This window comes from Balaenoptera physalus, assembly GCF_965194825.1.
Source record: "Balaenoptera physalus genome assembly, chromosome: 19".
Lineage (NCBI taxonomy): Eukaryota > Metazoa > Chordata > Mammalia > Artiodactyla > Balaenopteridae > Balaenoptera > Balaenoptera physalus.
The window spans coordinates 7496302-7523754 of NC_138900.1; the positions used below are offsets into that span (position 1 = coordinate 7496302).

The following is a 27453-nucleotide window of genomic DNA, read 5'->3' on the forward strand; positions in this document are numbered from 1 at the left end:
GGTGGGGTCTGAGGGAGAAGGGGCCTGGACTCCTCGAGGTGGGTGGTTGCTAGGTCCTGATAAATAAATCAGTCAACACGGGAGCTTTTTGAAACAGTTCTCTTTACCCGTGATCACTGAGTGACGCCTAGGGCAGGGAGGCCGACCAAGAGTCGGGGGCGAGGGCTCCCCCACCGTCTTTCCTCTCCCCACGCCACGTCGCCCAGCGGCATCGTGGAAAGAGGATTCTCCCATGCAAACCCCGGAGCTGGAGCGGAACGGGGAGCGCAGTTCTGCACCCCCTACCCACCCCGGGGCACGGACACGGCCACAGCACGGGGGGCGGAGGGGCCTCGGGGACACGAGACACTGGGGAGAGAGAGGAAACCCCGCCCGCGGCTGACCCCAGGCACCGGCGACCGGACGCCGCGGGGCAGGGCTGAGTGGCACAAAGGGCGAGGCTTTTAGCAGCGAGTCCCCCCTCCCCTCCTGTCGGACGAAGAAGGACGACTTGGGCCCCGCGACTGGGAAGAAAGGGGAGGGGGCAGCCTCTCCCCGCATGCGGCCCGGGAGGGAAGCCCCGCCCCCTTCCCGCGGGGAAAGGGCACCCATCTCCCACCGGAAACTGATCAATAAATTACAAAGTAGAGGAAAGGGAGGCGGAAGTTTGGGGCGGGATTTCTTCCTGCCGCCTTCTTCCCCCCTCTCAGTCCAGTGCATGTGGTTTGGTCCAGGCCCAGTCCATTTGTGAGGCAGGGACCAGCATTCCCCGTTTGTCTGTAGAGATGGTCCAGTCCGCGGCGTGAGCTCCCCAGCAAGCTCTCCCCGGCGAGACCATACTCTGGGCAGGAGGGGAAACAGCCCAGCCTCTGAAAGGTTCTTCCGTCCGAGTGAGGTCACCTGCATTGACGCCAGGCAGTGCGTGCAGCTGTGAAGATCCATTGTGCCGCCCAGAACCCCAAGAGCGCCCAGTGCAGTCCTCACCTGGAGGCGTACACTAGCAGGAATAGGTCCGGACAGAAACGCCGTCTGCCCGGGAACTCCCAGAAGTCTGGCCTGGAGGGAGAGTGAGCAGCGGTTCAGCCTGGAAAGCGCGCACGCACACACACATACACACACACACACACACACACGCCCACTTCCTCCCCCAGTATTTCTCCGATCCTCAACCCCAAGCGTCCTCCCTTGGATTTCCCCTCCCGACATGACAACGACCGCCTAGCTCCAAGCCGGTGTCCCACCCTTTCCCATAGCCTTGGATTCCTTCAAAGTATCCCAGGTGACACTAGAAGAGCTCATTTCCCACCCTGGAAAGGGGGTGTGGTGGGGTTGAGGAGGTTGGCTTATAGGAGCGGTCCATTTGTCATGGTTGGGGGAGAAAGGACTAGGCCATTTCAGAACCTGAAGAGGGAGGTTCCCACCCCCGAGGAAAGGGAGGGGAGGAGAGGCTGTCGAGTTTGGGATCCGCCCACCTTCCGGCTGCAGCTTGCGGAGAGGAAGCCCCGGCGAGCCCAGGGCCCCTGCTGCGGCCGAACGAAAGTTGGGGGGCAACATCTCAGCTGAGTCAGGAGTTACGCCTCGGAGGTCCTTCTCCCGGAACATCTTCCGCCAGGATGGGGAGCGGCTGAAGGACTTGGCACTGTCCTAGGTATAGGGGCCCGGCAGCCGGTGAGGGACTAGGGCAGCGTTCCGACTCCGCCCCTTCATTTGACCCCACCCTTCTCCGGGTCCTTCCCTCCTTTAACCCCGCCCCTTTTCTGGCACCTCCTCCGACCACGACTCGCTGGCAAAGTCAAGCCCCACCCCTTCAGCTCCCAGCCTAGCGGTGCCGCTGGGAGTGGAGTCTCCTATGCTGCTGCTGCGCCCACCTCATCCAGCCGCCTGTCTGTGCCCAAGGAGATGAGGTTGCTGAATTCCTTCTCCAAGAGCTGCCGGGCCTGGGGAGGAGAGGTGGGAGAGGGGTTAGCAGCGTGCAGTCTGTGAGGTGGGGATGCCCAGTATGCCCAGGGCCTAGCGGCAGCTCACCTGTGCATTCTGTGTGGGAATCTGCAGGAGCAAGGCCAGGTCAGAGTAGTCGAAGGTCTCGTCCAGGGCGAGCAGCGCCCCGTGCACCCCGCTCTCCGTGAGGTTCGTGGCGAATTCCTTCAGGCCCAGCCCGGACACCCAACCCATGACCCGCTCATTGGACCACACCATCACGTCTGGGGACAGAAGGGACCCTCAGCTGCTCCCCTCCTGGGGCCAGGCCCTTCCAATTTATCCCATATCTCCACCCCCACTTCCTCTTCCTGGCCACGCCCCTATGGTGGCTCCATCCCCTCTTCCCTGGCCTCCCTCCCCTCCCCTATTTATGCCTCCTCCAGCACTGCTCCAAACCCCTCCAACGTGGCTCCCAGCTGGACGTTTACACTTTTCTACTCACCTCGGATCTGGGTCTGACTCTCTTCCCGCCTCCGCTCCAAGTCCTTCCGGTCATAGTTGAGCCGTTTCAGGCACATGATCCCGTAATGCAGACTCACCCTGAGTAGCAGAGATAGTGGAGTTACAGATGAGCCCTCATACCCCAATGACTGCTACTCCTATTGGGCTCTCCCCGTTGTCTGTGGTCTTCTGGCAGAGGTTGGGGAATTGCTCCATTGGATCTGTTCTACTGATTGCTGACCTTCCCAGGAATTGCAGTATTTTCAAAAAGCAGTTCCTATTAGCCAACCTCTAAGGGGTATGGGGTCAACTAGCTAAGCTGTCTCAGGACTTGGGCTTTTCCTAGTGGGCCTTCTTATGGGTGGAAGGGGCACAGGAGTCTGGACTGCCTGACAATCAGGGCTAGAGGACCAAAGATAGTCCACGGAATTCCCCATCACTGGTCCTATTTGCCAAAGACTCTCTAGAAGTGGGGCTTCCCCCCTTGGACTGTCACCATGGGCCAGGCAACCCCCACCTGTGGAAGCTGTCCACCATCTTGAGTTGGCCCCGGAGCTCCTTCTTGTTAAGATGATCTAACATTCGGGCATCCACCAGCGACTCCATGAAGTAGCTGCGGTACTGGGGCAGCCCCAGGCTGGGCAGCCAGTCGTTCCCCACCCATTCATGGTTCATGTCGCCATATGCCAGGATCTGGGGCCATGGGCAGGTGGGGGAGGAGTCAGGCCCTCTGACCCCTTCCCATGTATGTATGAAAGGGTATAGTCCAACCCCCGTCCCCCAGATCCGAGGTTGTTCTTTCTCCATCCCATAGCAGGACAATGGCCAATCTCTGCTCACGACAATGGACAATCCAAAATTGTCTCCCTTTCCTTCATTATGACAGCATAGACCCTTGTCTACTCAAAGTGTGGTCCTTGGACCCACAGCATTATCATCACTTGTGAACTTGCTGGAGTTGTAGAATCTCAGACCCTAGCCTACTGAATCAAAATTTTATTCTCACAAGATTCTCAGGTTATCTGAACTGTACATTAAAGTTTAAGAAGCTCTAGTCTAAAGTTGTCCCAACTCAGAACAATGGATCAGTCCAACATCACTACTCCCCCAAGTCAGCACAACGGATTCTTCCAATGTAGCTCTCTCCCCAACAAAGGATAATGGATCTATCCACCACTCTTGCACTGTCCCCAAAATACTAGTCTAGCTATATCTGGCCCAGGACAATATTCTGGATCAACCCCAAATCCTTCACTCCTCTTAGCATAAGGAAATAATCCATACCTTCCCCCCTGCTGGGAAACAAAGACCCAACACAGCTCCTCTGTCTCAGGTGAGGTCATCCCTCTCCCCTCTTGAGAACAAAATGTAGCTCCTTCTCCCCAACTTCTCACCCTGACCTGCCGCCCCCTCGCCCCAAATGCTTTCCCTTTTCACCCCAGTACAGTGGAACAATCCCACTTCCCTCTTTTCTAGGGAAAAGAGCTGCTCAGCACCTCCCTCTAGTTAGAGCAATGAAACAGCCTGTGGAGCTCCCGCAACCCAGCATAATGGAATGACCCGTGCACCACTAACAGTGGAATAGCCGGGCTTCTACGCCGACCCCCACCAAGCCACAGACAAGAGCAGAGCTCCGCGCAGCGCCCCCTCCCGCGGTGAGGATGGAATGCTCCGGCGAGGGGCGGGGCGGGGCTCGGAGAAGGAGGGGCGTCCATGCAGCGTGCACAGCCTGTTCATGCGCCCACGGCCCGCCCCGCGCCCCCTACCTGCTCCCAGCTGATCTCCTTGGTCTCCTGACCAGTTAGTGGGAAGAGGGGAGAGAAGGGGTGGGTTAAGGGGCAGGCGGAGGAGGGCGGGAGGGACGAAGAGACGGACAGACAGCCACAGATTCATCCGCCCCCCCTGCTCCTCCCGAGGGAAAGTTAGTGCCACCCCCAAGGCCACCGGCAGGGGGCACTCACAGGCTTGGTCGTCGCGGTAAGGGACTCCATCTCTTCATGTGTCATCCACACGTTTCCTGTGGACTGAGGGGCGAGGGGTGTTACAGAGGTTGAGAGAGGGCTTCTGAACAGGGGAGGGGAAGGAGGTCGTGCTCCTGGAGGAGACGAATTAGGCATGGGAACACATAATTTTCTGTATGGAACAAAATGATAAAATTTTATAAGTCAGTATGTGCTATGGGAAAAAAAATAGGTGTTCATGTGTTGGGGTGATGGGGCCGGTACTAGTTTAGCCGTTGAGTTAGGGAGGCTTCTTGGAGGTGGTGACATTTGAGCTGAGACTTCAAGGATGAGCAGGAGCCAGCCTTGGGGGAGAAAGAGGGAGGGGTGCTCCTAGGAAAGGGAGCAGCAAGGGCCAAGAAGCAGAGTAGAAAAGGGGGGGGGGTAGGGGCCCCTCATCAAGGGCCCTGTAGAGAACCATATGAATTTGGCTTTTTCTCCGGGATGGGATCCCTCTGGCTTCAGTGTGTAAAACAGCCTGAGGGGAGGCAGAGGGACCTGAAGGGAGACCCCATTCTCAAGAGATAATCCCGGTGAGAAACTGTGGGGAGCAGGGTGTATCAGACAGAGCTGGAGTGAGCGGACCCAGGATTGGCTACTCTGAGGACAGTAGGCGGGGCCTTGAGACAGCAAGACAGCAGGGGCTGGGATTGGCCCCTGGACACTCACAGTGCGGGAGGAGGCAGGAGCAGAGGGTGAGGTGAGTGAGACCATCTCCTGGATAGCGAGGCGCAGCTTGAGCCGGTGCAGTGGGTTGCTGATGCCGATCTCGCGCTGGATCTCCGTGTCTGACAAGTTGGCCATGATGGCACCACTCTTGACATTGGCCCGGCAGGCGGCCACATACCACGCAGGCATGCCTACCCACAGCTGGACCAGAGGGAGGAAGGGAGAAATGGGGAAAAAATAAGAGAGACAGAGACATACAGGAGGAGAAGTGGGAGAGGGACAGAAAGAAAGGGAGAGAGGGAGACAGAGAGATGGGGAAAGGCAAATGGGAGAGAAACAGAAAGACATGAAAAAGCAGTGAGAGGAGGGCAAGGCAAAGAGATGTGAGAGTCAGAGGGAGACACAGGAAAACAAAGGAGGAGAGTCAGAGAAGGGTAATACCAGAGTCAGAGGGGAAAGAGAGAGATGGGGAGAGACAGAGATGAGGAGAGACACACAGAGATGAGAGGCAGAGATGGGGAGAGAAAGGAGCAAAAGACATAGAGAGACATGGGAAGAAATACGGGGAATGACAAAAACACAGAGATGGGGAGAGAGGCAGGAAAATAGAGACACACAGAGAGAGAGAGACATGGGAAGACACAAAAAGATAGAGACAACAGGACCAAGGTGGGCATGGCCAGAAGGACAGGGGTGAGGGGAGGAGGAAAAAGAGCAACAGGAAGATCTACAAGAAGCCTGACCCCTCCCAGGGCCTCCCCCCCACCAACTCCTCTCCACCGCCACCTCTGAGTTAGGAGGATGGTACTAGGTGGACCCGGCCAGCCCTAAGGGTGGGGTTCTCAGACCAACTGGGGATAAAGAGTCAGGACGTTTCTGGGCCCCAGTACCTCTAGCCAGGAGACCACAGTGGGCCCATCCCAGGCAGCAAAAGGCAGGCCCTGACGGCAGGCCTCTTCCAGAAGTTCATGCCTGGGGAGAAGGGGCCAGGGCAGGAGATCTCAGGGGCAGAGACACCTAGCCCTCTTGGATGGCCCCCTTCACCAACTGCATCCCCCCACCAAAGCAATTTTTATGAATATAAAAAACATGGCAGGAGGCTAAAAAAAATACATGTGAATCTTTGTAATCCACCTTCCCTCCCCCCAACACACCCACACTAATCAAGAGAAAAGGGGGAATAAAAGAAAAGAAAAACTCTAAGGGTTCCCAAGTTCCCAGGCAAGCAAGTTCAGGATCTTGGACACCCCCTCCCAGAATTTTCTTCTCACTTATGACCAACCCTCCCCACCTCCACACCACACACCCACACTCACTTCCTCTTGTTCCTTCGGTCCTTGTCTCCTGGGCCTGTCAGCTTGGCTAGCCCCAGAGGGTCAGTGGCCAATGTCTCGTCTGAGGGTGTTCCAGCTGGAGGCAGGGAGGGGCCAAAATTTGGAGAGTCTCAAAGGGGAGGCAGAATCTTTGATGCTGGGGGGTTGAGAAGGATGCCAGGAAAGCAGAGGCCCAGAGGGATTAGTAAATGCGGCCACACAGAGGGAGTGATAAAACCAGACAGGGACCAATGTCACCTCCTAGGCAAGGAATTGGAGAAATCCCCAAAATAGGGCTGGATTCACTGGGCTGGCCTTGGTAAGCTGGCAGTGGTGTGCTGGTAAATATTTAACAACTGGCTCCCTGGGGAAGGAGAAGGTATTTCCTGATTTGTAGCATATGCCAATTTCCATGGTGTAAATAATCCCACCAATTTCAAGCTACCAATGTGATGTCAAAGCAGCTTATAAAATTCCTGAAAATTTAACTAACTTGGATTTCACAAACCAGACAAGCAGGCTCCAGCCCATCAGATGCCCTGCCTTTAGGATGCTCCTCCCTCTTTCTCTATTTAAAAAATAGGTAAATAACATAACAAATTCATTTGCCCACCAGTCACTCAGGCAGGCCTCAGAGTGCCCTTTCCTTGTCCCTTCTCCTCCCCTCTACCTCTGCCAAGGTTCCAGTGTTCTAAATGAATTACCAAATGAATGAAGACAGGATAGTATGTCAAATGAATATGTAAAGAAGAAGAAGGAAGGAAGAAAGGAAGGGAGAGAGGGAATCAGGGGACTCACCCAGAGAAGAGCTGTCCCGACCTGGTGGTCCCATTCGCCCCTTCTCCTTCTTGCCAAAGAGACGGCCTATGGATGACTTGATGCTCTTCTTCTTGGGAGCTTTGTGCAGGGAATCTGGGGTGCCCTCACTGGGTGAGCAGGACAGATAGATGCCATCTGGGATGCCTCCTCTCATCCCAAGTCTTTGTCCACTCCCACCGCCTCCTCCCAAGCAAGTCCCTCCCTGTCCCATCCCTTATTCTTACTGACCTTCCCCGTGAGGGTCCTCCATCTTCCAGGGATCCCGCCTGCAGTGCCAAGGCCTGGGTCATTCTCTCAAGGCGGGCAGAACGAGGAGTGGGAGGTGGGGTGTCTCCTGGGATTGCTGGTCCCTCCATTCGTGGAGCCCCAGCTTCCTCCTTGGGGGCATGATTCTGGAGACAGAGAGGCAGAGATGCTATATTGAATCGGAGGGATCATGTTGGGGGCTCATTAGTTGGGATGTCTACGAGGTGTCTGCGATACCCCTGATTTGGGGAACCACTTCTAAAGATAGCCTAGATTAAGTGCGGGTGAGTTGCATAAATATAAAGGCAATAACTGCAGTCCCTCTGGAGCTTGATAAGCCCATATTTATACTGTCTTAGCTTCTGGTGTCAGGAGTGGGATCTGCTCAGCCTCAAGGAAAGCTAATGAGTTACAGGTTCTGAAAGTAGGAAATCTGAGTTTAAGGCAATAAAATAGGGCAGATAGATATTGTGCCTCCCTCAAAGGTCAATTCTGAGGATCTAATGGTAGTTCTCAAATGTATATTTGGTCACAGAGACATTTTTCTAAATATCCTATGCAGTGGGAATTCCCTGGCCATCCAGTAGTTAGGACTTGGTGCTCTCACTGACAGGGCCCAGGGTTCGATCCCTGGTGGGGGAACTAAAATCCCTCAAGCTGCATGGCATGGCCAAAAAAATTAAAAAAAAAGTAAAAAAATAAAAATAAAAATCCTATGCAGAAACTTAATTCATAAAACAGGTAAAAGTAGATCAGATCTGACTAAAGTACAAGTTAGGGTTCAGGAACCCAGTGGCTCAGCCTCCCATTTGCCCTTTGAGTTGGAACTTTTAGGGAAAGCTAAGGCTGCTTTTGAAAATCACTGGTGTGTTGGTCATTGTTGCTTTTTGTTAGGGAGCCCTGTTTATGACCTCCCACCACCACCACCAAGCTGAGGAGACTTAAGAATACTCACAGCTTTGTCGGTGCCCTCACGGGCAGGGCTAGGGGGTGCCAGACGGGGTGTTGAGTGGCCAGAGCTGGGAGGGGAGGGGCTGGCAAGGGTAGAGGTGGTGAGGGAGGGGGGCAGTGAGCAGCTACTGCGGTAGCGGCCCAGTGAGTCCAGGCCCGAGCCAGACACCCGGCTCTCCAGCTCTTCTGCCCTCTGTTCTGTTGTCTCCTTCTCCTCTTGGATTAACCTGAGAAGGAAAAGGGGGAGATGGGGTGAGAGGACTCAGGCAGACAATAGGAGAGGGAGTTGGGGGATCCCAATGTGCCAGGAAGGCTTGGCGGAGCAAAAATAATTCTGAGGAAGGGACAATGAGGTTAGAGGGTCTTGGTGGATCCCTGACGGCCTCACAGGTTCAAGGGGAGTCAAGGGATCATGATAGGCTCAGGAGGTCGTGGAGAGATTAGGGATGACAGGATGATCAGGATCTGCATCAGGATGACGCTGATAGTAAACAAGTGGTTATGGAAAAGCACAAGTGGATTACTATGGGCAAGAGGTCAAGTTCCAAGGAGGACAGCAAGAGCAAGCTCCTAAGAGCAGAGTGAGATCAGGGACTCTGAGGTCAACCTAGGATCTGGGAAGGTCATAGAGACATTTGGTGAGAGTCACTGTCTCAAGTCACAACAAGTTTGAATGGAAGATGATGGTCATGTTGATACGTTTGCTGGGGCCCATGGAAAGTGTTTTATTAGAGAATTGTTAAATAGGGCAATTTCTGGGGAATCAGGGTAGACTTTATGTGATGGGGGTTTCTTAATAAATTGAGGATTGTTGTTATATTAGGCAGAAATTCTTGTTATCTAGAGTTGAGGTTCTCAAGGTGTTTTGGACTGGGGGACCTTGTGTTGTGTTGAGATTCATAGGGTACTGGGAGTCTCTGGGTAACTGTTGCGTGAAGCCATGAAAGCCATGATGTAATGGAGGATTCTTGATGGATTGGATTGTGAATTTTGGCATTTGGGGATGCAGTCTTGGGTATATTGGGAAATTGTGAGTACCGGCCGGGGGGTGTGTAATGTATATATAGCACATAGGAGACTTCTTGGTATTTCCTCAGGGATTCCTGGATAGTGTTGGGCTGGGAGAATTCCTTGAGGATGTTGAGGAAAGGAGTTGGGCTTAGGTGTGCAGATTAGTCTCCAGAGCCAGAGGGGCCTTGGGCTAAGCTCAGGCAGGGTGGGGAAGAACTGGGCCAGTGCTCACTTGATCTCTTTGTTGATGGCCTCCAGCTGCTCCTGAAGCATGATGGCCAGTGTCTGCACATCAGCCTGCCCACTGGGAGACAGCAACTCAGCTCCAAACATCCCCTCCGCCTCCTCCTCATCTGAGCCATCCAGCTCCCCAGGGAATGGAGGTGGCATGGACCCCGCAGGGGCAGACCGCTCCCACTCCTATCTCTGTGTGGAGACAGAGAGATGCCAGGTGGACAAGGGCCGAGGTAGGTGCTGGGTCTTCCCTCACCTATCCTGACCTTGCGCACCCTCTATAACCCTGCCCATGTCCCCTGACACTGACTGCCCTCACCATGTGACCCAGCCCCCCAGCCCAGCTTTCTCTCTTGGTGGGTCCTTCTTCTTGACCACCCATGACTCTGCCCTCTCCCCTGATTCCACTGTTTCCTTTGACCCAGCCCACTTCCTTTCTTCACTTGGCCCCATCCATTCTAGGATTCTACACCCTGCATACCATCCCCCCAAACCCACCCCTCTTCCCACCCCATCGTTCCTCTAAAGTTCTCACCAGGCAGCAGGACATCCACGTGAAGAGCCATCGAGGCAAGTGGGGATGACGGAAGAAGAAGAGAAGACAGTGTGGGTCCAGGAGACCTTGCTTCTCAACTCAGTCCCCTCCCAGAGCCCTGCATGTTGGGCTCCACCTCCTACTGCTGCCCTCCCAAGCCCTGCTCAGTCCAGGCCCCAGAAGTGGCTGCTGACCTTAGAGGGCTCATCTTTGACCCCTGACCAGCGACCCCTCTTGCTTGCCCGGCCACTGCCAGCCCCATAGGGGTCCAGGTGGGCGCCAGAAGGTAATGTGGGTGCCTGGGAGTAACGGAGCTCCAGGGCACTGCCAGGGAGAGATCTGTGGGCATAGAGAGGGCAGTCAGAGACCAAGGGGTCAGGAAAAGGAAACAGAGGTGAGTGGTCATGGGGAAGGGCTTGGAGTCAGAGGATTGGGAGAGGGATCTGAAGCCAAAGGTCAGGAAAAAGGGTCTGGGGTCAGAGGTCATGAAGTCAGGGGTCAAAAATAAAAGGGACCAGTGGAAGTCTCAGGAGGACAGGGAGTGGGGTGGGGGAGACTTCGTATCAGAAGTGATGTGCTTGGCCAAGGGGGCTCCATGGGCAGAGGTGGGACAGGAAGATTACTGTCACCTGGAGTAGGAGGACGGTGGCCTCCCCCGCAGCTGGTCAATCTCCATCTGCATGCGCTCCATCTCCGCCAAGAGCTGCTCCTGGGGGGAGGAGGTTGGAGATGTCAGGTCAGAATCTGCCCCCTCCCCCCCACTGAGTGTCAGCCCCTCCCAGCCAGGCTGATTCCAACCCCAGCAATGCCTGCTCCATTTCCCTGGCCCTCACCCCCAAGCGCCCCCCCCCCAGCCCCCTCCCTACCTTGTTGAGCAGCAGCTCATCCTGAAGCTTCTTCATGCTGGCGATCTCCTCGCTTAGTGAGTTCTGTGGGGGGCAGGGGGGCAGTGAGGGGTCGGAATCTGCAAGCAGCCTCCAGTGCGCAGAGACTGGCCTGAGGGGACCCCAGGGGAAATGAGGTGGGCTTGAATGGTGAGCTGGATGGGGAGAGGGTTGTGGAGCCGAAGATGCCGCTAAGGCAGGGAGTCCCTGGGAGCCCAAGATTCAGCGTCCTGTGAAATTTCCACGGATTCAGAGTTTGAGGGTCCACAGGGTGAGAGGCTTGGGCAAAAGCCAAGAATTCAGGCTGTAGGTGCCCCAGAATTCAGCTCTAGGGTGTTTAAACTAGGTGAAAGTGTGGTGGTCCCAGCAATAGAGCAGTCTATTAATTTCAAATTCAGGATGCCCAGATTTGGGGAGATCTCAGATAACTGTTTGGGGAAAGGTCTGGGGCCCCAAGATTCCAGCTTATTGGAGTCCTAGGCTGGGGCACACCTTCTCCTCCAGTGCCCCCATGCGCTCCTTGAGGTGAAGCTGCAACCGTTCGTTGGACTCACTCAGCAGCTTGTCCACTGTCTCGGACAGCCGCTTATTGTGGTCATCGTTCATCTTCTCCCGCTGCCGGGCCTGCCCAGAGGAGAACAGAGCAGAGGTGCTCAAGCCCCGAGCGCTGTCCCTGCTCCGAGCTCCCGCCCCCCCGGCACAGCCCCCTCATCTAGGCGCATCCCCCAAGCCTCAAAGCCTCCTCACCCGCTGCAGCTCCTGGTTCTTCTCCTCCAACTGGGCCTCCAGCTGCCGAAGCCTCTCCTCAAAATTCCCATGACGTTCCTCAGCCTAGAGGATGGAACCCATGGCATCTGACTTTGTCCCACTAGGACGCAGTCAGCCTCCAGGCCCCACCTCCTCCAAGGCTGGCTTCCAGGCCCCAGGCTCCTCCCCCACAGGACTCCAGACCCTGCACTTGTGATTCAAGCCCTGCCCTCTCCTCTAGTCTACAGGCCCTGTCCCCTTCTCAGTTCATGTTCTCCCCATCTGTTCAGTCCAAACTAGAGAGCACCACCCCCCACCAAACCTCTAGGCGCTTCAACCATCCCAAGTCACGTCCCTTCCCTAGACCCCAGGCCCTGCCCTTTTCAGCAGAATTCGGGCTGTGGGTCTCCTACCCCTCCAGACTCAGGCCCTGCCTCCTCCAAGCCCCGCCCCTTTGCCCCAGAGACTCAAGGCGCCGCCCCAGGCCTCCCTTCACCTTGTTGAGCGCCGCCACTCGCTGGGCCAGCTGGGCCTCTATCTCCGGCAAGGTCTCCGCCTTCTGCAGCGTCTGCTGCAGCTTCTGCTTAGCGTCGTCCAGCCACTCGGCCAGCTGACGGCTCTTCTCTTCACTCTGGGGGATACAGACAGGGGGAAGGGAGGAGCTAGGTCAAACTAGCCACGGCCTCGCCCCCACCGCCCCTCCTCGGCCGTCCTCCCACCTGCCGGTACAGCGACTCCTTGCTGGCCAGCTCGTTTTCCAGCTTGTCGTTGGCGTCGTGCAGAGACGTGGCCTCTCGCTGGGCACTCAGGTAGCGCTTCTCTAGCGTTGTGATCCGCTCCTCCATATCCTCCCGCTGTGCCAGCGCCTGCAGAGGTGACAGAGGGCCTTGTGGACTACAGCTCCCAGAAGGCCGTGGGGGTAGCCTAGGCTTAGAACCCCAGTTCAGGCACCCCAGGGTATCCTGGGAAATGAAGTCCCCTGCCCTCAGGGTGTCAGAATGATGGAACCACACCTGCCGAGAGCTCCCAGGCATAGCCAACATTAGATCCCCTGCCACCTGATAGTTAAAATGGTGGTACAGCACCTCCCATAAACTTCTGGGGCAGTACTGACTTAGACCCTCCTCATATGGATGACCTAAGACCCATGAGATGGAATGTCTCCACTCTTCTTAGCCCACTTGCCTCAAAAATCCAGGCCTTAGATTTTTCAGCAACTTCTGGCACAGCTCAGGTTTAGAATCACAGAGCAAGTGCCCTAGGGTCTCAGAGGAAACAAGGGTCTCTTCCACCTGGGAGGCAACATCTCCCAAGAGCCCCCAGGGTAGCGCATGCTTAGAAAACCAGAGAAGGTGCTCCAGGGTCTCATGGGGGAAGGACTCCTGCCTGGGAGCCGGTGTGGTGGGACCACATTTCCCAATAAGCTCTGGGGCCATCCACACTTGAAATCCGAGGTAAAAGCCCCAGCGGATGATGAAAACTAAAGTGCTCTCTCTTCTTTCTCATTCAGTGCTTTCAAGAATCCATGCCCTACATTTCACAGCAGTCCCCGCAGCGTGGGAGTTAAGGTCAAGGAACCTCAGCCAGGATGGGGTGAAATGCAGACAAAGGAGTTCAGTTAAGAGGTGCAAGAGAATTTCCCAATGATAACATAATAACTACAACAAGATACTGGGTGACTACCAAGTATGTGCCATGTGCCAACTCTCTGACAAGGGTCATACATCCCATTAGGTGAGGAAACTGAGACTCAGAGAGGAGAAGAGTCCACACAGCTTGTGGACTGAATCCAGATTCGTGAATTCTGGGACTATGGGCAAAGGGGGACAGGAAGGGTTGAGGGGAGGGAAGGGACAGAGGGCAGCCCACCAGGGGCTCCGGCCTCACCTCCTTGAGGTCGCGCTGGAGCTTGGCGTTAGCTTCCTCGGCTTTACCCAGCTCGCGGTGGGCCGTGCCCAGCTCCTCCTCCAGCTGGCTCATCTGGCGGCACAACACCGCCAGGCGCTCCCGCAGCTGGCACACCTCCGCCCGCTGCCGCTCCAGGGCCTCCTCCAGCTCTGCCGTGCGCCGGTTCGAATCCCCGCCAGGACCCAGGCCATTGGCAAGAGTCTGGAATGGGGACAGTGAGGGAGGAAGGGACAGAACTCAGAGTGGGGAACACAGAGATAGAGAATGCAAGGAGAAAACTGATGGGGGTGAGGGGCGATCGAAGATCAGTAAGAGCCATGGAGGTGACAAAAGTTAGCTAGCTGACTTGAATCAGAGGTCAAAGGCCAGTAAGGGTCTGAGGCGTTCAGATGTCCTAGGGTCAGTGAGAATCGTACCAAACATTAAAAGGACCATCACAAAGTCAGGGGGCTGAGTGGGATCACAGTGAGGAGGACCAATGAAGAGCAAGGGGAAGGAAAGACTTCCACCTCTTACCTGCCCATCCCCATCCTTGCCGGGCTCCTCTAGCCCTGACCGGCGCCTAGATAGCTGCTCTCGAAGGCTCAGAGTCTGGCAATGGGAAAGGGAGATCAGGGCAAAAGAGGCCCTAGAAACCCCGTTTGTACTTCCCACTGGCACTGGTCCTGCTGGGGCCACCCTTATCCCACAGTCTACCCTTAGACCCTGTGCCGTCATTATATGTCTCCTTAGCCCCCCACCAGAGAGGAAGTCCACCCTTATTCTTAACCTTAGCCTACCTGTGGAGGTGTCCTGACTTTCCCCACCCAACCATTTCCTCCATAGTCAGTTCTTTCCCTTAGCCCAAGCCCTGGTTCTCACCTTAGTCTCACTGTCACAGGGCAGTACTCCCCTTAGTCCTGCCCAATGAGTTCCTCCTTAGGAACCTCACTGGTTTTCTCCATAGTCCTACCCCACTCGTCTTCTGCCCTAGTCCTGCTCCCAACAGATTCTAGGACCCACCCAATCAGTTCCACCCCATTGGTAGTTCATAAGTCCCTCCTCCTTCTTGGTCACGCCCCCACCTCCTGATTGCTCAGCTCCAACTCTTCCTCTAGCACTGCCACCCGCTCCAGCGCCATTCGCAGCCGCTCCCGCACCTGGGGGTGGGGGCAAGACAGTGTGAGATGGAGATCAGACCCGATCAAGGACAGTTGATGCAGAACACCTTTGGGATGGACCTGATAGGGCGACATTAGCATTCCTCTATTTATAGTATGTGTGCATCTCCAACTAGCTACTAAGTCAGCCTCACCCGCTGGTATCCCCCATCCTATTATATTTTTCTATTATCAGCCACTCAGGTCCCAGTCGCCATAACTTGTCTCAGTCAATTACAGTCAACATTCCTCCCACTTGGGCCATCCCCAACCAATCACGGCCAGAATTTCTGCCATTCAACATAGCCCCAGCCAACCACGAGTTTCTGTTCTGTAACCAGGCTCTTTCAATTCTCATACCTTCTCATCCAGGGCCTTGTGGTGCTCGAAGAGGGATTTTAGAGCCTTGAGTACCTCCACCTCGGAAGAGACCCCTCCCGGGGACTGGGCCTGGCGCTTTACCACAGTCATACGCAGTGACCTCTCGTGCCTGGACACCAGGCACTCCAGGTGTTCTAGGAGAAGCTACAGAGATAGGGCACCGGGCCAAGGAAAAGTGTCAAGGGAAGAGAGGCAGAGTGAAGGAAGAGGATTCAGACAGGTGGGGCGGACACATGGTAGAGGTGGAGCCAAGCAAAGTGGTATGGAGAGAGACAGGTCAGGAAAAGAGAGGGATAACAGAGGTGGGGGGCAGGTCAAGGAAGGAGTGGTACAGGAAATGAGAACAGTTATGGAGATAGGGGAGGGGACATGAAGGAAGGAGGGGACCAGAGGAGACCCGCCAAGTTGTAGGAGCAGGGAGAAGAAAGGAAGGCGAGATATAGGAAAAACAATGGGTCAGGCTGCAACACCCAAGGCCCCGCCCACCGCACTTAGGTCCCGCCCCAAGACCTCTCACCCGAGTATTGTTCCGCTCTGCCTTCAGCTCCGCAATTTCTTCCTCCCGTTCCAGTAGCTGCTCCCGACACAAGTTCAGCTCCTTCGTGAGAGCCGCAAACTCCTGTCCAGGTGTGGGCAGGATCGGACAATCAGATCAATCCTTTTCCCCATCTCCCTCATTCCATAGGACTGGGAGGTTTGGAGACCCCTCCCCTCTCTGGCAACTCCCGCCCCTTCAAGCGGCCCAGGCCCCGCCCACCACCGGCAAGCCACTCCCCCTTCCAAGTGCCAAGTTCCGCCCCTTCCGGACCGCCCTCCCTGTGCCTTCGCGAGTCCAGGCCCCGCCTCCCTCAGGCCCCGCCCAGGCCCCGCCCAGACCTGGGGCAGCGCGATGCTGAGCTGGCGCTGCAGCGAGTCCTTTTCGTGGCCCAGCTCGCGCAGCCGCAGCTGCGCCGTAGCCAGTCCGTCCTGCGCCTCGCGTAGCGTCTCGAGCAGGCGCTCGCGCTCCGTGAGCATCGTGACCATGAGGCGCTCCAGTTCGCCGCCCGCCTCGTCCGGGCCCAGCGCCGAACCCCGCCGGCCATCCTCGCTGATGGTGGGCATCACCTCGCACATCATGGCGGCGGTGCTGGCCTGCGGGTACGGGGAGGGGGCAGGGAACCGAGAGGGGCTTCGTCAAAGCACACCAGCGAAACTTGAGGCACGGTCACTGGGATACTACATAGTGAAAACTGAGGCAGGACAACCCAAGCGCTGCACAGAAGAAACTGAGGCCCATCCATTCCGATCATGGCACAAGATAAACGGAAACCCATTGCTCCCAGGAAACCAGGCCTGGCTACCTGGGTGAGAGCATTTGGAGAAACAGGTCAGACTCCATCAGACACTGGCAGCAAATCTAGGCCCAGCCTAGTCAGAGAAGCCGAAGCCGGGTGCCCCATTGCTTGAGTGAATGTGGAAAGTTTGCAGGCCCCTCCCCTCTGGTCCAAGTCCCGCCCCTTCAAGCAACTCAGGCCCCGCCCATCACTATCTATTCTGGCCCTGCTGAGAATCCCCTTCAACCTACTGCATGAGCTAGAAAACTCAGGCCCAGGCGAGGGAGACCATGTCTTCAGGAGGCCACAAAACTGGGGTCACAGAATTAGGTCACTGGTACGTAGTCACCTGTATAATGTCACAGGGATGGTCCTCACCTGCTATTCAGCCCAATTCCTGCCTCCTTCAACTTCCCAGATATCTAGATATCTAGCTCCAGGAGAATCTAAAGACCCACTACAGTCGGGAAAAACAAAAATGGTGGGGACAATGCTAGCCATCTCCCACTACGCAGGAGTCCAAGATCCAGCTACCTCTTCTCTCAGGTCACAGGAATCTAGGTCCACTATCCCTCCCTTCCCCCAGACTGAGGAGTCTGAGCCTCCAGCCTTCTCCTCCCCAGTCCCAGGAGTCAGAGACCACATCCCCTTCCTCCCAGGACACAAGAGTCTGGGCTTTCAACCTCCAACCGTAGACCTAGAAATCTCAGCCTTCAGACTTCTCCCCCCTCAGAACTCAGAAGTCAAGGCCCCCAGGACCCAGGAGTCCAGGTGCATGAGCCGCGGGTGGAGATGAAGGGAGGTCTCCTGAGCCACTCCCTCCACACACATCAGGTCAGACGGGTCCATCTAGCTGAGCCGAAAGCAGGAGGGACCTTCACTCTTTCCCTCCTTTCTTTCTCTCCCTTCAGGCAGACGCATAACCGGTTCTCAGAGTAGATAATTTCCAGCTCCACCCAATATTCGGACTATGTCTGAAGCCTGGGACTGGGGCCTTGGACTCCTGGGAGTACAGGAGGGGACTGAGGGCCCTGGGACCTGGGAGAGGAGGCAGCTGGGTGCCTGTAACCTTCGGTCTTTGAAGAGGTGCGTCTGGGAATCTAGACACCTGAATCCCAACACTCAGAGATCAGATTCAAGAAAATGTTTATAAGAGGGCAGGCCAGACTTAGACCAAAACCCAACATGGTATCTAAAACCCAGAATCTTCTCATGAGATGCAACTAAGGATGTTTTAGGGAGGCTGCTCTAGAACTTCAAATTCCCTGAGAAGGAAACAAAATTCAGCTAGGCTGGGTGTAGAATCTAGAAGGCCACGTGCAAGAAGACACAGTACAGAGTGCAGAGAGGACATACACTTCCACATTTACAATGTGCTTGGGGTAGGATCCACACATGGGGCCAAATAGAAAGGCATATTCTAGAACCCAGGTCTGGAACTTTGAACAAGCCAAGAGCAATCCAATAACTTAAAAGAGTGTCTGGGTCACCCCAGAACCCCAAACACAGAGGGGAGGATAATGATATCTAAGAACAGACCTAATGCAGTACATAACAAACCTAAGTCAGAAGACATAATCTAGACATAACCTAGAACTCAGAACCTACCAGGGATGAAGGTATAAAGGTATATTTTATCTTTACAGAATAAAGCAGAGATCGCATGCTTGGTTTTTTCATGCATCTAGATAATGTTAGAACTCAGAGGGCAGAATGTATGCTCTAGAATTCAGAACATGCCCTGGAGGCAAAGGAAAACCTAGAAAATAGCAAGGAGTTTGCCTGGAACTTAGAATCGCCTGGGGGAAGATGCAGAAAGATGCATTCTGGCAATTGAGAATTTCCTGGCATAAGGACTGAGCTGGCAAAGGGGGTGGGGATGGGGGTGGTGTGTTCTAGAAATGAGGACATTTCTAGGCTGAAGACTCCAAAAGAGGAGAGAGCCTAGAGCATGTTTAGAATGCTGAAGTGGCAGATGGAGGAAGCCCCCAATCCACCAGGGGACAAGTTCTAAGCCAAGGTCACACCAGGGAAAAGATGGACAGAGAAGGTGGGAATGGATGAGCCGAGAACATAGAACCTGAGGAAGGAAGATGCAATGTACAACACTTCAGTGGGAATCCTCGAGATTTAAGACTGTAGAATTGGATGGAATCTAAAACAAGGAAGTGCAGGGACTTCCCTGGCAGTCCAGTGGTTAAGACTTGGCGCTTCCACTGAGGGGATGTGGGTTCGATCCCTGATCACGGAACTAAGATCCTGCATGCCACACAGTGCAGCCAAAATAAATAAATAAAAATTTAAAATATAATAAAATAAAATAGGAAGTGCATTCTAGAATGGATAGCACAGTTTGAAGAAAGGCTAGAGCACATAAATGGAACACACATATTCTAGCACTTAGAATGCCCCTGGGAAGGGAATGGAATCTAGAACAATGCCAAGGATGTGGCTAGAACCTAGAACACACCCAAAATGAAATTTTAGAAGAAAATAAGCAAGGACTGGCTTCTTAAAAATTGGAACATGTAGGGAATTCTCTGGTGGTCCAGGGATTAGGACTCCGTGCTTTCACTGCTGAGGGCCCGGGTTCAATCCCAGGTCAGGGATCCAGCAAGCAGCATGGTGCAGCAAAAAAAAAAAAAAAAAAAGAGGAACTTGTCAAAGGGGAGGAGGGTGAGATCAGAATTTGGCTTGGGAGCATTAGCTAGATATTTGAATTTACCTGGGGAAAGTCGTGCCTTGAATTTAGCATCTAGCCTAGACTTTAGAACAGTACCTTTGGTGAAAAAGGAACAAAGATGTTGACTGGGAGTGTTCTAGGATTTAGGAAGAATCTAGAACACGAAGCATTGCCAGGGCTTATGTTTAGGTGGAAATGTGGAAGACAATTCTAGATCACAGAATGAACCTAGGCCATAGAACACATCTGGAGGAAGGGATGTATGTTTGGCTCACCAGTCTGACAGTGTACTCGAAGGATGTGACATCACGATATGAAAAAATCGTGATGGAGTGCTGGAAACATCTCAAGAAGCTGGGTCTCAGGGGAGAACGTTGGAAACCCCAGGGAGCCCAGAAACTGAGATGATATGGAGATGAAGCAGGGTATTTCAAGGCCACCAGAGATGTCAAATTGATGGGAAATTGTGAGGCTGTAGGGACTTGGGTTCAAAAGAGTAACAGCTGAGTGGCTAGATACTTGGGGTGGCGGGTGGCAGAGCTGGGGAACTGGACTCCTGAGTCGTTGTGGAGGCCAAAGCCAGGAGATGGAAGTTTGGCGCCTGAGTCCTTGTTGGATGGAGGGCAGGGGTAGATGGCTTTGGTGGGCAGAATAGAAGGTGGGGTCTGAACTCCTGGGTCCCTGAGGGGAGGCAGGATCAGGGACAAGGCATCTAGGTCTCCAGGGGGCAGCGTGGGTAGAAGCCAGAGAATTGCATTAAGAATTGCATTCTGAGTCCCTGAAAGGGAGAGAGTCATGGCGCCTGAATCCCTAAGGGGGCAGATGCTGGGGTGCCAGGTGGATGGGTATATTTGTCTGAGGGGCACAGGGGCTGTTGAACTGCCTCTGAAGGGAGCAAAAGCTGGAAAACTGGATTCCTAGATCCTGAGGGGGTGAGGGCTACCAGCTGGGGCCTTTAGCCAGAGGAAGTGAGGACTGACAGGGCTCCCAGAGCCCGGTGGGATCTGAGTCCTCAGATGCCAAGATCCCTAAGGTGCACCAGGCAGGAACATTCAGAAGCCCTGACTCCTCAAGTAGAAGCTGGGGTCTCCGAAACCTGGGTTGTTGAGGGTGGAGCTGAGAGCCTGACCAGCGGAACCCTGAGGCCCGGGCGCCCAGGTCGGGGAGGGCCTGGGTATCCCCAGGTCAAAGGCGCGGCGGGGGAGATCCCCGCGCCGCCGGCGCCGCCTCCCCGGCGGCAGAAGCAGGAGATGGGGGACGCGAGGCTGCCGAGAACGGTGACCATGGACAGCTCCAGAGCGGGCCTGTGTCCAGGGCGGCCGCTGAGCCGGCCGGGACTGAGGGACTCGGCCGGCTGTTCAAGCCGGAGGACCAGAGATGGGCAGACTGGGTGCGCGAATGGGGGACTATGCGGACGCGACGGGGTGGGGGGGCGGCCGGCCCTAGCTGGGGGAGTCTGACACAGCCGCGACCCGTGTCTGGAGCTCCCAGGACTGGGCCGAGGAGGAGGATCTAGGTCCAGAGGGGCTTCCTGGGGCTGACCTGGGAAATCCAGCCTCCTGGGCCCCGGAGGAGGCGCAGGCGGCAGTACGCCTGGGATTCCAGGGTTCGGTTGGGGACTCAGAGCCGGGAGGGGCACGCCTGAGTCTCTGGGGTCTGGCTGTGAAATCTGGGCTCTGAGGTCCCAGGGGATGAAGAAGGGAATCCAGGATCTCAGGGAGGCGGGGGAAGCTCGGCGACGGGTCCCCGGGATGGGCGCTGCCAGGCGGGCCGGGCTGGGCTCTTACCTACCTGGTCCGCGGCGGCTGCGGGCGGAGCTGGGCTGCAGGAGGGACGTGGGGTGGGGTGGGGGGACCGGGCGGGGCCCCTGGCGGCGGCCGGGGCCCGGATCTGTGGCTCCGGAGCCCTGTCTCCGCCGCTCGCGCGGGCTCCGCGTCTCTTGCTCCGGCTTGGTCGCTGGGGACCCCCCCCTCCCCTTGACGGTCTCACAGCCCTCTACCCCCTAAAATAGCCCCCTGCCCCTTTCACCGTTCAGCCTCCCCCCGCGAGGCCGCAGCCGTCAGATCCAGGGGTGCTCACCAGCGCCCCCCAAATCCCATCTTCCCCCGCCAAAAAATTCCTCCTCCCTCCTCCCCCCACCCCCCGCAAACCAGCTCCGGGGCGGTCGTGGCCCCTTTAACAGAAGACTGACAGACGGGGCCGCGTGGCCAATGGGAGGCGGTGTCTGCGCCGGCCGGCGGCTAAACCCCGCCTCCGCACTGCCTGGGAGGGGTCTCGCGGGCGGAGAGCGGGAGGCGGGGCTCAAGGTGGGACTGCCAATAGGCAAGCGGCGTGCGGCGGCTGGGGCGGGAGGCGGAGCCCGGTAGGGGGATGATGTCACCTGGAGCGAGTGGCGCGCGGCGTGGAACGCGAGTCGCGACCTCGGATTCCGGCGGTGGCGCGCGCCGGCCCTCGCGCCGCACGGGACAGGAGGGTGGGAGTAAAGGATGGATTTTAAGGCGGGGGCAGTTCCCGGAGACACGCGCTCGGGTTGGAAGGTGGGGTGAATGCCGGGTCGGCTAGCGCACCTTATTCTGCACCCCTTGCGCCCGCCTCGGGAACTGCACGTGGCACCTCCACCCCCGCCTCCCACTCAGACGATTACGCGGCCGGGAGGGCTCCCCCGGCGGGCTAGGCTAATGGTTCGCTCCGCCCCGCCCACACAGAGGCCGCCCACTGACTTTTGCGCGTTTCAGGCCTCCTCTGTGAGACCAGATACAGAGGAAGGGGGCTCGGCCTCCGCCCTCAGAATCTCTGAAGGGTAGGGGGAGTTGTCTTCAGTTCTGACCCAGCGCTCAGACCAAGACCGGGTCCCACCCTCCAACCTGGACTTGCCGCTAGGAAGCCGGCCAGCCTCTGCCTTCGGACCTGGGGAAAAGTCTCAAGCTCTGCTCTCAGACTCTGAAAAGGGTCTGGTCGTGACCTCAGCTTCTCTCCTTCCCCCACATCTCCAGACATTCTAACCCCCGGATACAGAACAGACACAGACACTCAATGAGGGTCAAAGATCTTTCAATAAGGAGCTGGTGACAATAAATACTGTACAGGGGAGGGGGTGAGGGTCCAGATCTGTGGTTTCAGCCTCGAGACTCCAAGGACCTAAAAGGAGGGTGAAGAGAGGGGAGCCAAGCTCAGGGGAGGGGACCGGGGGAGGCATGGGAGAGAGCCAGGACTGGGGTTCCAGAGCCAAGAGCCCAGGGAAGTGGGCTGAGGGTTCCAGAGGGAGTAGGTTCCCGATCTTGGGATGGGAGTGAGCTAGGAGTCCCCAAGGTATTTAGTCAGAACGGCTTGGAGTGAGAGCCTGGGTCAAGGGTCAGAATCCCAGCGAAAGGAGCCAGGGCTGGAGGTGGCAATCAGGGCCTCAGAAATCATTGGCCTGGTTTGGGAGTCTGGGGACACCGGAGGCAGTGGAGGTCCCAGGGGTGTGGTGGCAAGGGGCTCACGAGTAGCTCTGATGTTGCTGGCGCCGCCGGGCAGAGCGCATCTTCTCAAAGCGGGCCTCCATCTCCTCCAGCACTCGAGGTGTATAGCGCACCACCAGCTTCACCGAGCCCTGGGCAGCCTTCAGCAACTCCACTGCCTTCTCATGCTGCTCACCCTCAACGCTCTGCAGGGGCGGTGCAGACAGCTGGGCCTGGGGCCCACCACCCTCACCCCGCCCCCACCCTGGTACCAACCCCAAGATGCCAAGGCCTCATGTCCTCACGAGAGAGTCACTCTTGGCTCAGAGTCCTCCCCCCAAACCTTCCAAGTTCCCCATGTCAGGGACAAGCCCCATATGCCCTCAGTCACCGAGCTAGACCTCCAGACTCGTCTTTATCCCCTCCCTCCTGGCAGCCCGATGATCCCCAGCCCCATCCCTCCTGCCCTGACTCTCTCTTCTTTGTCCCCACCACCAGGCCCCAGCTCAGACCTTATCCTCTCCCCACCGGACCTCACCCTAGCCTCCTCCTTGGCCTTCTGGCCTCCAGTCTCTTCCCTCAGTCTATCCCCCACAGAGTCCCAAAGGGGTCTTTCTATGCCTCCAGGCTGAGCCTATCCTTCCCCTACTCACAGCCCTCCCATTGATCCCCAGGAGGCTTGAGACAAAGTCCCAGCTTCTCAGGCTGGCACTTAGTCCCTGCATGACTGGCCCCAACCACCTACCTATTCGTGCCTCCATCTACTCTAAGCACAGTGATTTTAATCACCGGCACGCCCCAGTCCTTCATCAGAACCAAGCCCTTTCTCTTCACCTTGTAGGAGTGCAGAGTCACAGCCCCTACCCACAACACCCTCCGCCAGTAACACCCTTCTCCACCAGCTCCTACTCATCCTTCAAAACCCAACTCAAATATTCCTTCATCTGCAAAAACTCCCCTCATCTACACTGGTCTGGTGCCACATCTGGGCTCCCACAGTGCTTTGTGCTTCCTCATTATCTCCTTGGTTTAGGACTGTTTCAGTCAGGGTCTATCTCCCTCACCAGAGAGGGACTCCTCGAATGTAGAAGCAGTGGCCAATTACTCTCAGGGTCTGCAGCAAAGCCCAGCACAGGGCCAGACACAGAGGCAGTGCTCAGTGTGTGTTGACTGAATGTGAAAAACAGCGACTGTGCTACCTTGGGCAGGCTGTGACCCCAGCCAGCCCTGCCTCAGCTCCCCACTCACCACACCATTCACTGACAGCAGCTGGTCCCCACGCTTGAGGCCTCCGTGGCGGTCAGCCACACCTCCAGGGATGACACGGGAGATGTAGATGGGCGAATTCTGCTCCTTGCCCCCCATGATGTTGAAGCCCAGGCCCTCATCCGTCTTGGGCAGTTCCACTACCCTGGGATGTGCGTGGCCCTCACTGGCTGTGAAGGCGGCCACGGTGGCCTGGGAGAGAGAAAGCCTCAGGAGGTGAGGGCCCCTCCACGATGTGTATGCGGACTAGGGTGGAGGATCTGCGCCAGGGAGAGGGATTTAGGCCAGAGAGCTTCCCTCAAGCACAGGGCGTCTGCCACACAACTCAACACAAGATCACTCCGTAGTGACAGTACATCCCTTTTAGTCACTTTGGACACTTCAGACTGTCAAAGAGAAAGTCTCCATTTGGTGTGCATGCGTCTTGAATACTCAACACTTGTCAATATCACTTTTTAACAGAGAGAAACAAGGCCTGGACAGAGCTAAGAGCCTCCAGCAAGCAGCAAGAAATAACATCTAACTGTAGTTTAATAAGATTACAGTGTTTAACGCTAGTTCACTGTTTTCATTGGTTATCTTCTAGTCAGGCATTCGGTACTAGTTTCCATTTGTAGTTGCTAAAAATGTCTTTTTTGCTAAAGATGTCTTTATACGACACAAACTAAAAATGTGAGATTATTTAAAATACATTATAAATAAATCATAGCAAGGGTGGTACATAGATATGGCAAAAATCATGAAGGAGGAAACAGGAATGAATGACTGACATTAGGTAGATATTGAGCTAGACCATGTGATTCAGTGGATACCATGGGCAATGGGGTGGGGGGGCGCCTACCTTGGCTGTGGCGTGGGCCCGGATCTCAGCACTGCCGGTGATGTCCAGCGTGTCATAGAGTTGCTCATACACCTGGCGAGGACGCAGCAGCATCAGGGAGCCGCCAGACCCCTCCTCCCTTCAACTCAGGAGTCCAGGCCCCCAGACCCTCCCACCCAAGGATCCGCCCCGCCCCCGCAACCCGGAGGCCGCGGAAACTACAGCTCCCAAAGAACCCCTGAGCTGAAGCGCGGGCACCCCAAGGAGGGCCGCCCCGGTAGCTGCTGGGAGGCGTAGTCCCCGGGCTCGGGGCGACCAGGAGGAGGACCACGGCCGCCCGCTTGTGCTCGGCGCCGCGTTGCTCTCACCTCCCGGATGGCAGAGCAGAAGCGGCTCTGCAGGACTCGCTGGAGGGCCTGCAACTTCTGCGGGGGCAGCTCCCCACTGCGCTGGAGCCGCTCGAGGAGCTCCACCGCCCGGGACACGTCTGCGGGGCGGGGGCGGGGCACACAGACACACAAGAGTCAGAGGCGTGAAGACGCAGAGAAAGACGGAGAGATGCGGCCAGAGACCAAGTAAGGGCGAGCGCAGACCCCGGGAAGGACAGCAGAGTCCCAGTCGGACACCCGCAGAGTCGCCCGTGGCAGAGACTGCGGCCAATCGGGCGCCCTGCGTCCCCAGGATGCCCATACTCACCCAGGCAGGGGTGTGCAGCGGGCGCCCCCTCTCTGGCCGGCTCGCCCACGGACCCTCCCACACCCACCGACTGCTCGACTCTCGGCGCCCCGCCCCGCCCACCCCCGCCGGGCCCGCCCACCCGCCCGGGCCTTGCCGGGGGAGGGGCAGGGGACCGGGCTCCGGGACGCAGGCCGGGGCGGGGTGGGCAGGGGCCCCTGGCGCGCTTACCCCGCTCCAGCCCCAGCGGCTCCACCAGCGCAGCCATGTCAGCGCCGCCGCTGCGAGGCACCCGCCTGGCGGTCGCCGGCGAGGAGGGCGGGGCTGCGCGAGGCCACGCCCCGGAGACGAGCGCCCCCTGCGGAGGCGAGGCCCAGTGAGCGCACCGTCCCACCTGCTACCGCTCGGGTCTCGCTGCCCTGCCCTCAGACCCCATCGGTCTGTTGGTTGGGTTTGTGACCCCTCCTACTGCAGCCTCTGTCTGTCTGCACCGCCTGCCATCTCATCTGTACTGCCCGCCACACCTGTCTCCTGTCCCTTTTTCCCACATTCATTGGACAAACTTATGTTAAACATCTGGGCCCAAGATCATGGACACGATGGTGAGCAGGGCAGATAAGCCCACTGCCCTCCCGGAGCTTAGTCTATGGGTGGGCGGGGGGGCAGGGTAGACAACCAACTATGGCTGTGATCAGAACTGGGAGTGGGGAGGTGATGATCTACGAAGGACACTGACATAGAGCCCTTGGAGGTAAGATCATCAAGAGGTGGGGCGTGGGTCACTTTCCAGGCAGAAGGAGCCCACGTGGCTGGATAACAGCGTAAGGACTGGAGTGGTTTATGATGAAGGTGAAAAGTTGGCAGGATACAGCTGATGCACAGCCTTGTGTGTTGGCATACTCACGCTGAGGATTTTGGACTCCATGGTAACTCCTAAGAGTAAAATGTGATATTCAAATGTGTATTTTAAGATTACTGTGGACACTGTGTGGAGACTGGATTGGATGCGAGCAAGAGTGGAAGCAGGGGGACAGAGCAGGAGGCTATCCCAGTAATCCCGTGATGGCTGAGACCAGGGCAGAGGCATGGAGGATAAGTGGACAGATTTGGAAATGTTTGGACGTGTCTTAACTGCATATGAGGACTGGGAGGTGGAGGAGAAGGGGATATTAAGGTGCTTGTGAGGCCTTTTGCTATGATGGTCTATGCTGGTGGAGGGATAGTGGATATTTTGACTTTGAAGAGCCTGTGCAGTATCCAAGGCCTGCAAGCAGTTTTGAGAATTTGGGCGAAGGTGGTAAATAAAGCCATAAGCATGGACAAGAAAGCTGGAGGCAAGAGAATATAGAATGAAGAGGACCTAGAACTGAGTCCTCAAAACTCGTAACATTTAAAATTCAGGAAGAAGACAAAGAATGGCCAGAAATGTAGGAGGAAACCCCAGGTGGGAGAAACCATAAGAATTTTAAAAAATATTTTATTTATTTTATTTATTTATTCATTTTTGGCTGCCTCGGGTCTTAGTTGCTGCACGCGGGCCCTTCGTTGCGGTGCGCAGGCTTCTCTCTAGTTGTGGCGTGCGGGTTTTCTCTCTCTATTTGTGGCGTGGGGGCTCCAGAGTGCGTGGGCTCTGTAGTTTGGGGCGCACAAGCTCTCTAGTTGAGGTGCACGAGCTCAGTAGTTGACGCATGTGGGCTTAGTTGCCCCGTGGCATGGGGGATCTTAGTTCCCTGACCAGGGATCGAACCCACGTCCCCTGCACTGGAAGGTGGATTCTTTACCACTGGACCACCAGGGAAGTCCTGAGAAGAGAGTGTTTCTGAAAAAAGAAGTAGGCAGTGGTATCAGATGCTCTAAAGAAATGTAGATGTAGACAAGGCTGGAGAAGTCTGGTTGTTGCTTTACCATCAGCTGGATGGGTAAAGTATATCCTCAGTTAACTTCACCATTAGTGGGATGGAGTCCAGAAAAGGGCTTTTGCAAAGTGAGAGGACTAGAGTAGGTTTGTCTGTCCCTCTC

General features: G+C 56.2%; 3 protein-coding genes across 6 annotated transcripts; 1 reads left to right on the plus strand and 2 right to left on the minus strand.

Annotated features, from left to right (window-relative positions):
* Nucleotides 1-746: 746 nt before the first annotated feature.
* On the minus strand, nt 747-21198 carry PPFIA3 (PTPRF interacting protein alpha 3). Of its 4 annotated transcripts, XM_082435887.1 has the most exons (30): nt 21025-21198; nt 16114-16368; nt 15755-15856; nt 15217-15381; nt 14782-14856; nt 14234-14308; nt 13697-13918; nt 12529-12675; nt 12306-12440; nt 11810-11893; nt 11555-11686; nt 11045-11107; nt 10808-10887; nt 10373-10517; nt 9642-9829; nt 8403-8625; nt 7430-7593; nt 7181-7308; nt 6386-6479; nt 5960-6041; nt 5070-5270; nt 4362-4424; nt 4167-4193; nt 2918-3093; nt 2402-2499; nt 2005-2180; nt 1848-1916; nt 1452-1623; nt 964-1035; nt 747-879 (listed from the first exon to the last, which is right to left on the minus strand). In XM_082435887.1, exons 2-29 carry the CDS (start codon nt 16351-16353, stop codon nt 977-979), a joined length of 3585 nt encoding a protein of 1194 aa, XP_082292013.1. In that variant the 5' UTR covers nt 16354-16368; nt 21025-21198; the 3' UTR covers nt 747-879; nt 964-976. The 4 variants fall into 4 exon arrangements, 3 of the variants coding, with proteins under 3 accessions (XP_082292013.1, XP_082292012.1, XP_082292014.1); XM_082435886.1 differs by having other exon boundaries at nt 773-1035; XM_082435888.1 differs by lacking the exon at nt 4167-4193 and having other exon boundaries at nt 773-1035.
* On the plus strand, nt 16525-22177 carry LOC309649642 (uncharacterized protein C19orf73 homolog; the record flags this gene model as incomplete). Its single annotated transcript, XM_082439796.1, is given in 6 exon segments — nt 16525-16581; nt 20418-20623; nt 21742-21811; nt 21813-21954; nt 21957-22027; nt 22031-22177. Coding segments are annotated over 6 exon segments (693 nt in total).
* Nucleotides 22178-22267: 90 nt separating this feature from the next.
* Nucleotides 22268-26004, minus strand: LIN7B (lin-7 homolog B, crumbs cell polarity complex component). The gene is made up of 6 exons (XM_082437479.1): nt 25666-26004; nt 25128-25246; nt 24781-24852; nt 23922-24131; nt 22716-22879; nt 22268-22371 (listed from the first exon to the last, which is right to left on the minus strand). Exons 1-6 carry the CDS (start codon nt 25700-25702, stop codon nt 22350-22352), a joined length of 624 nt encoding a protein of 207 aa, XP_082293605.1. The 5' UTR covers nt 25703-26004; the 3' UTR covers nt 22268-22349.
* Between the last annotated feature and the right edge of the window lie 1449 nt (nt 26005-27453).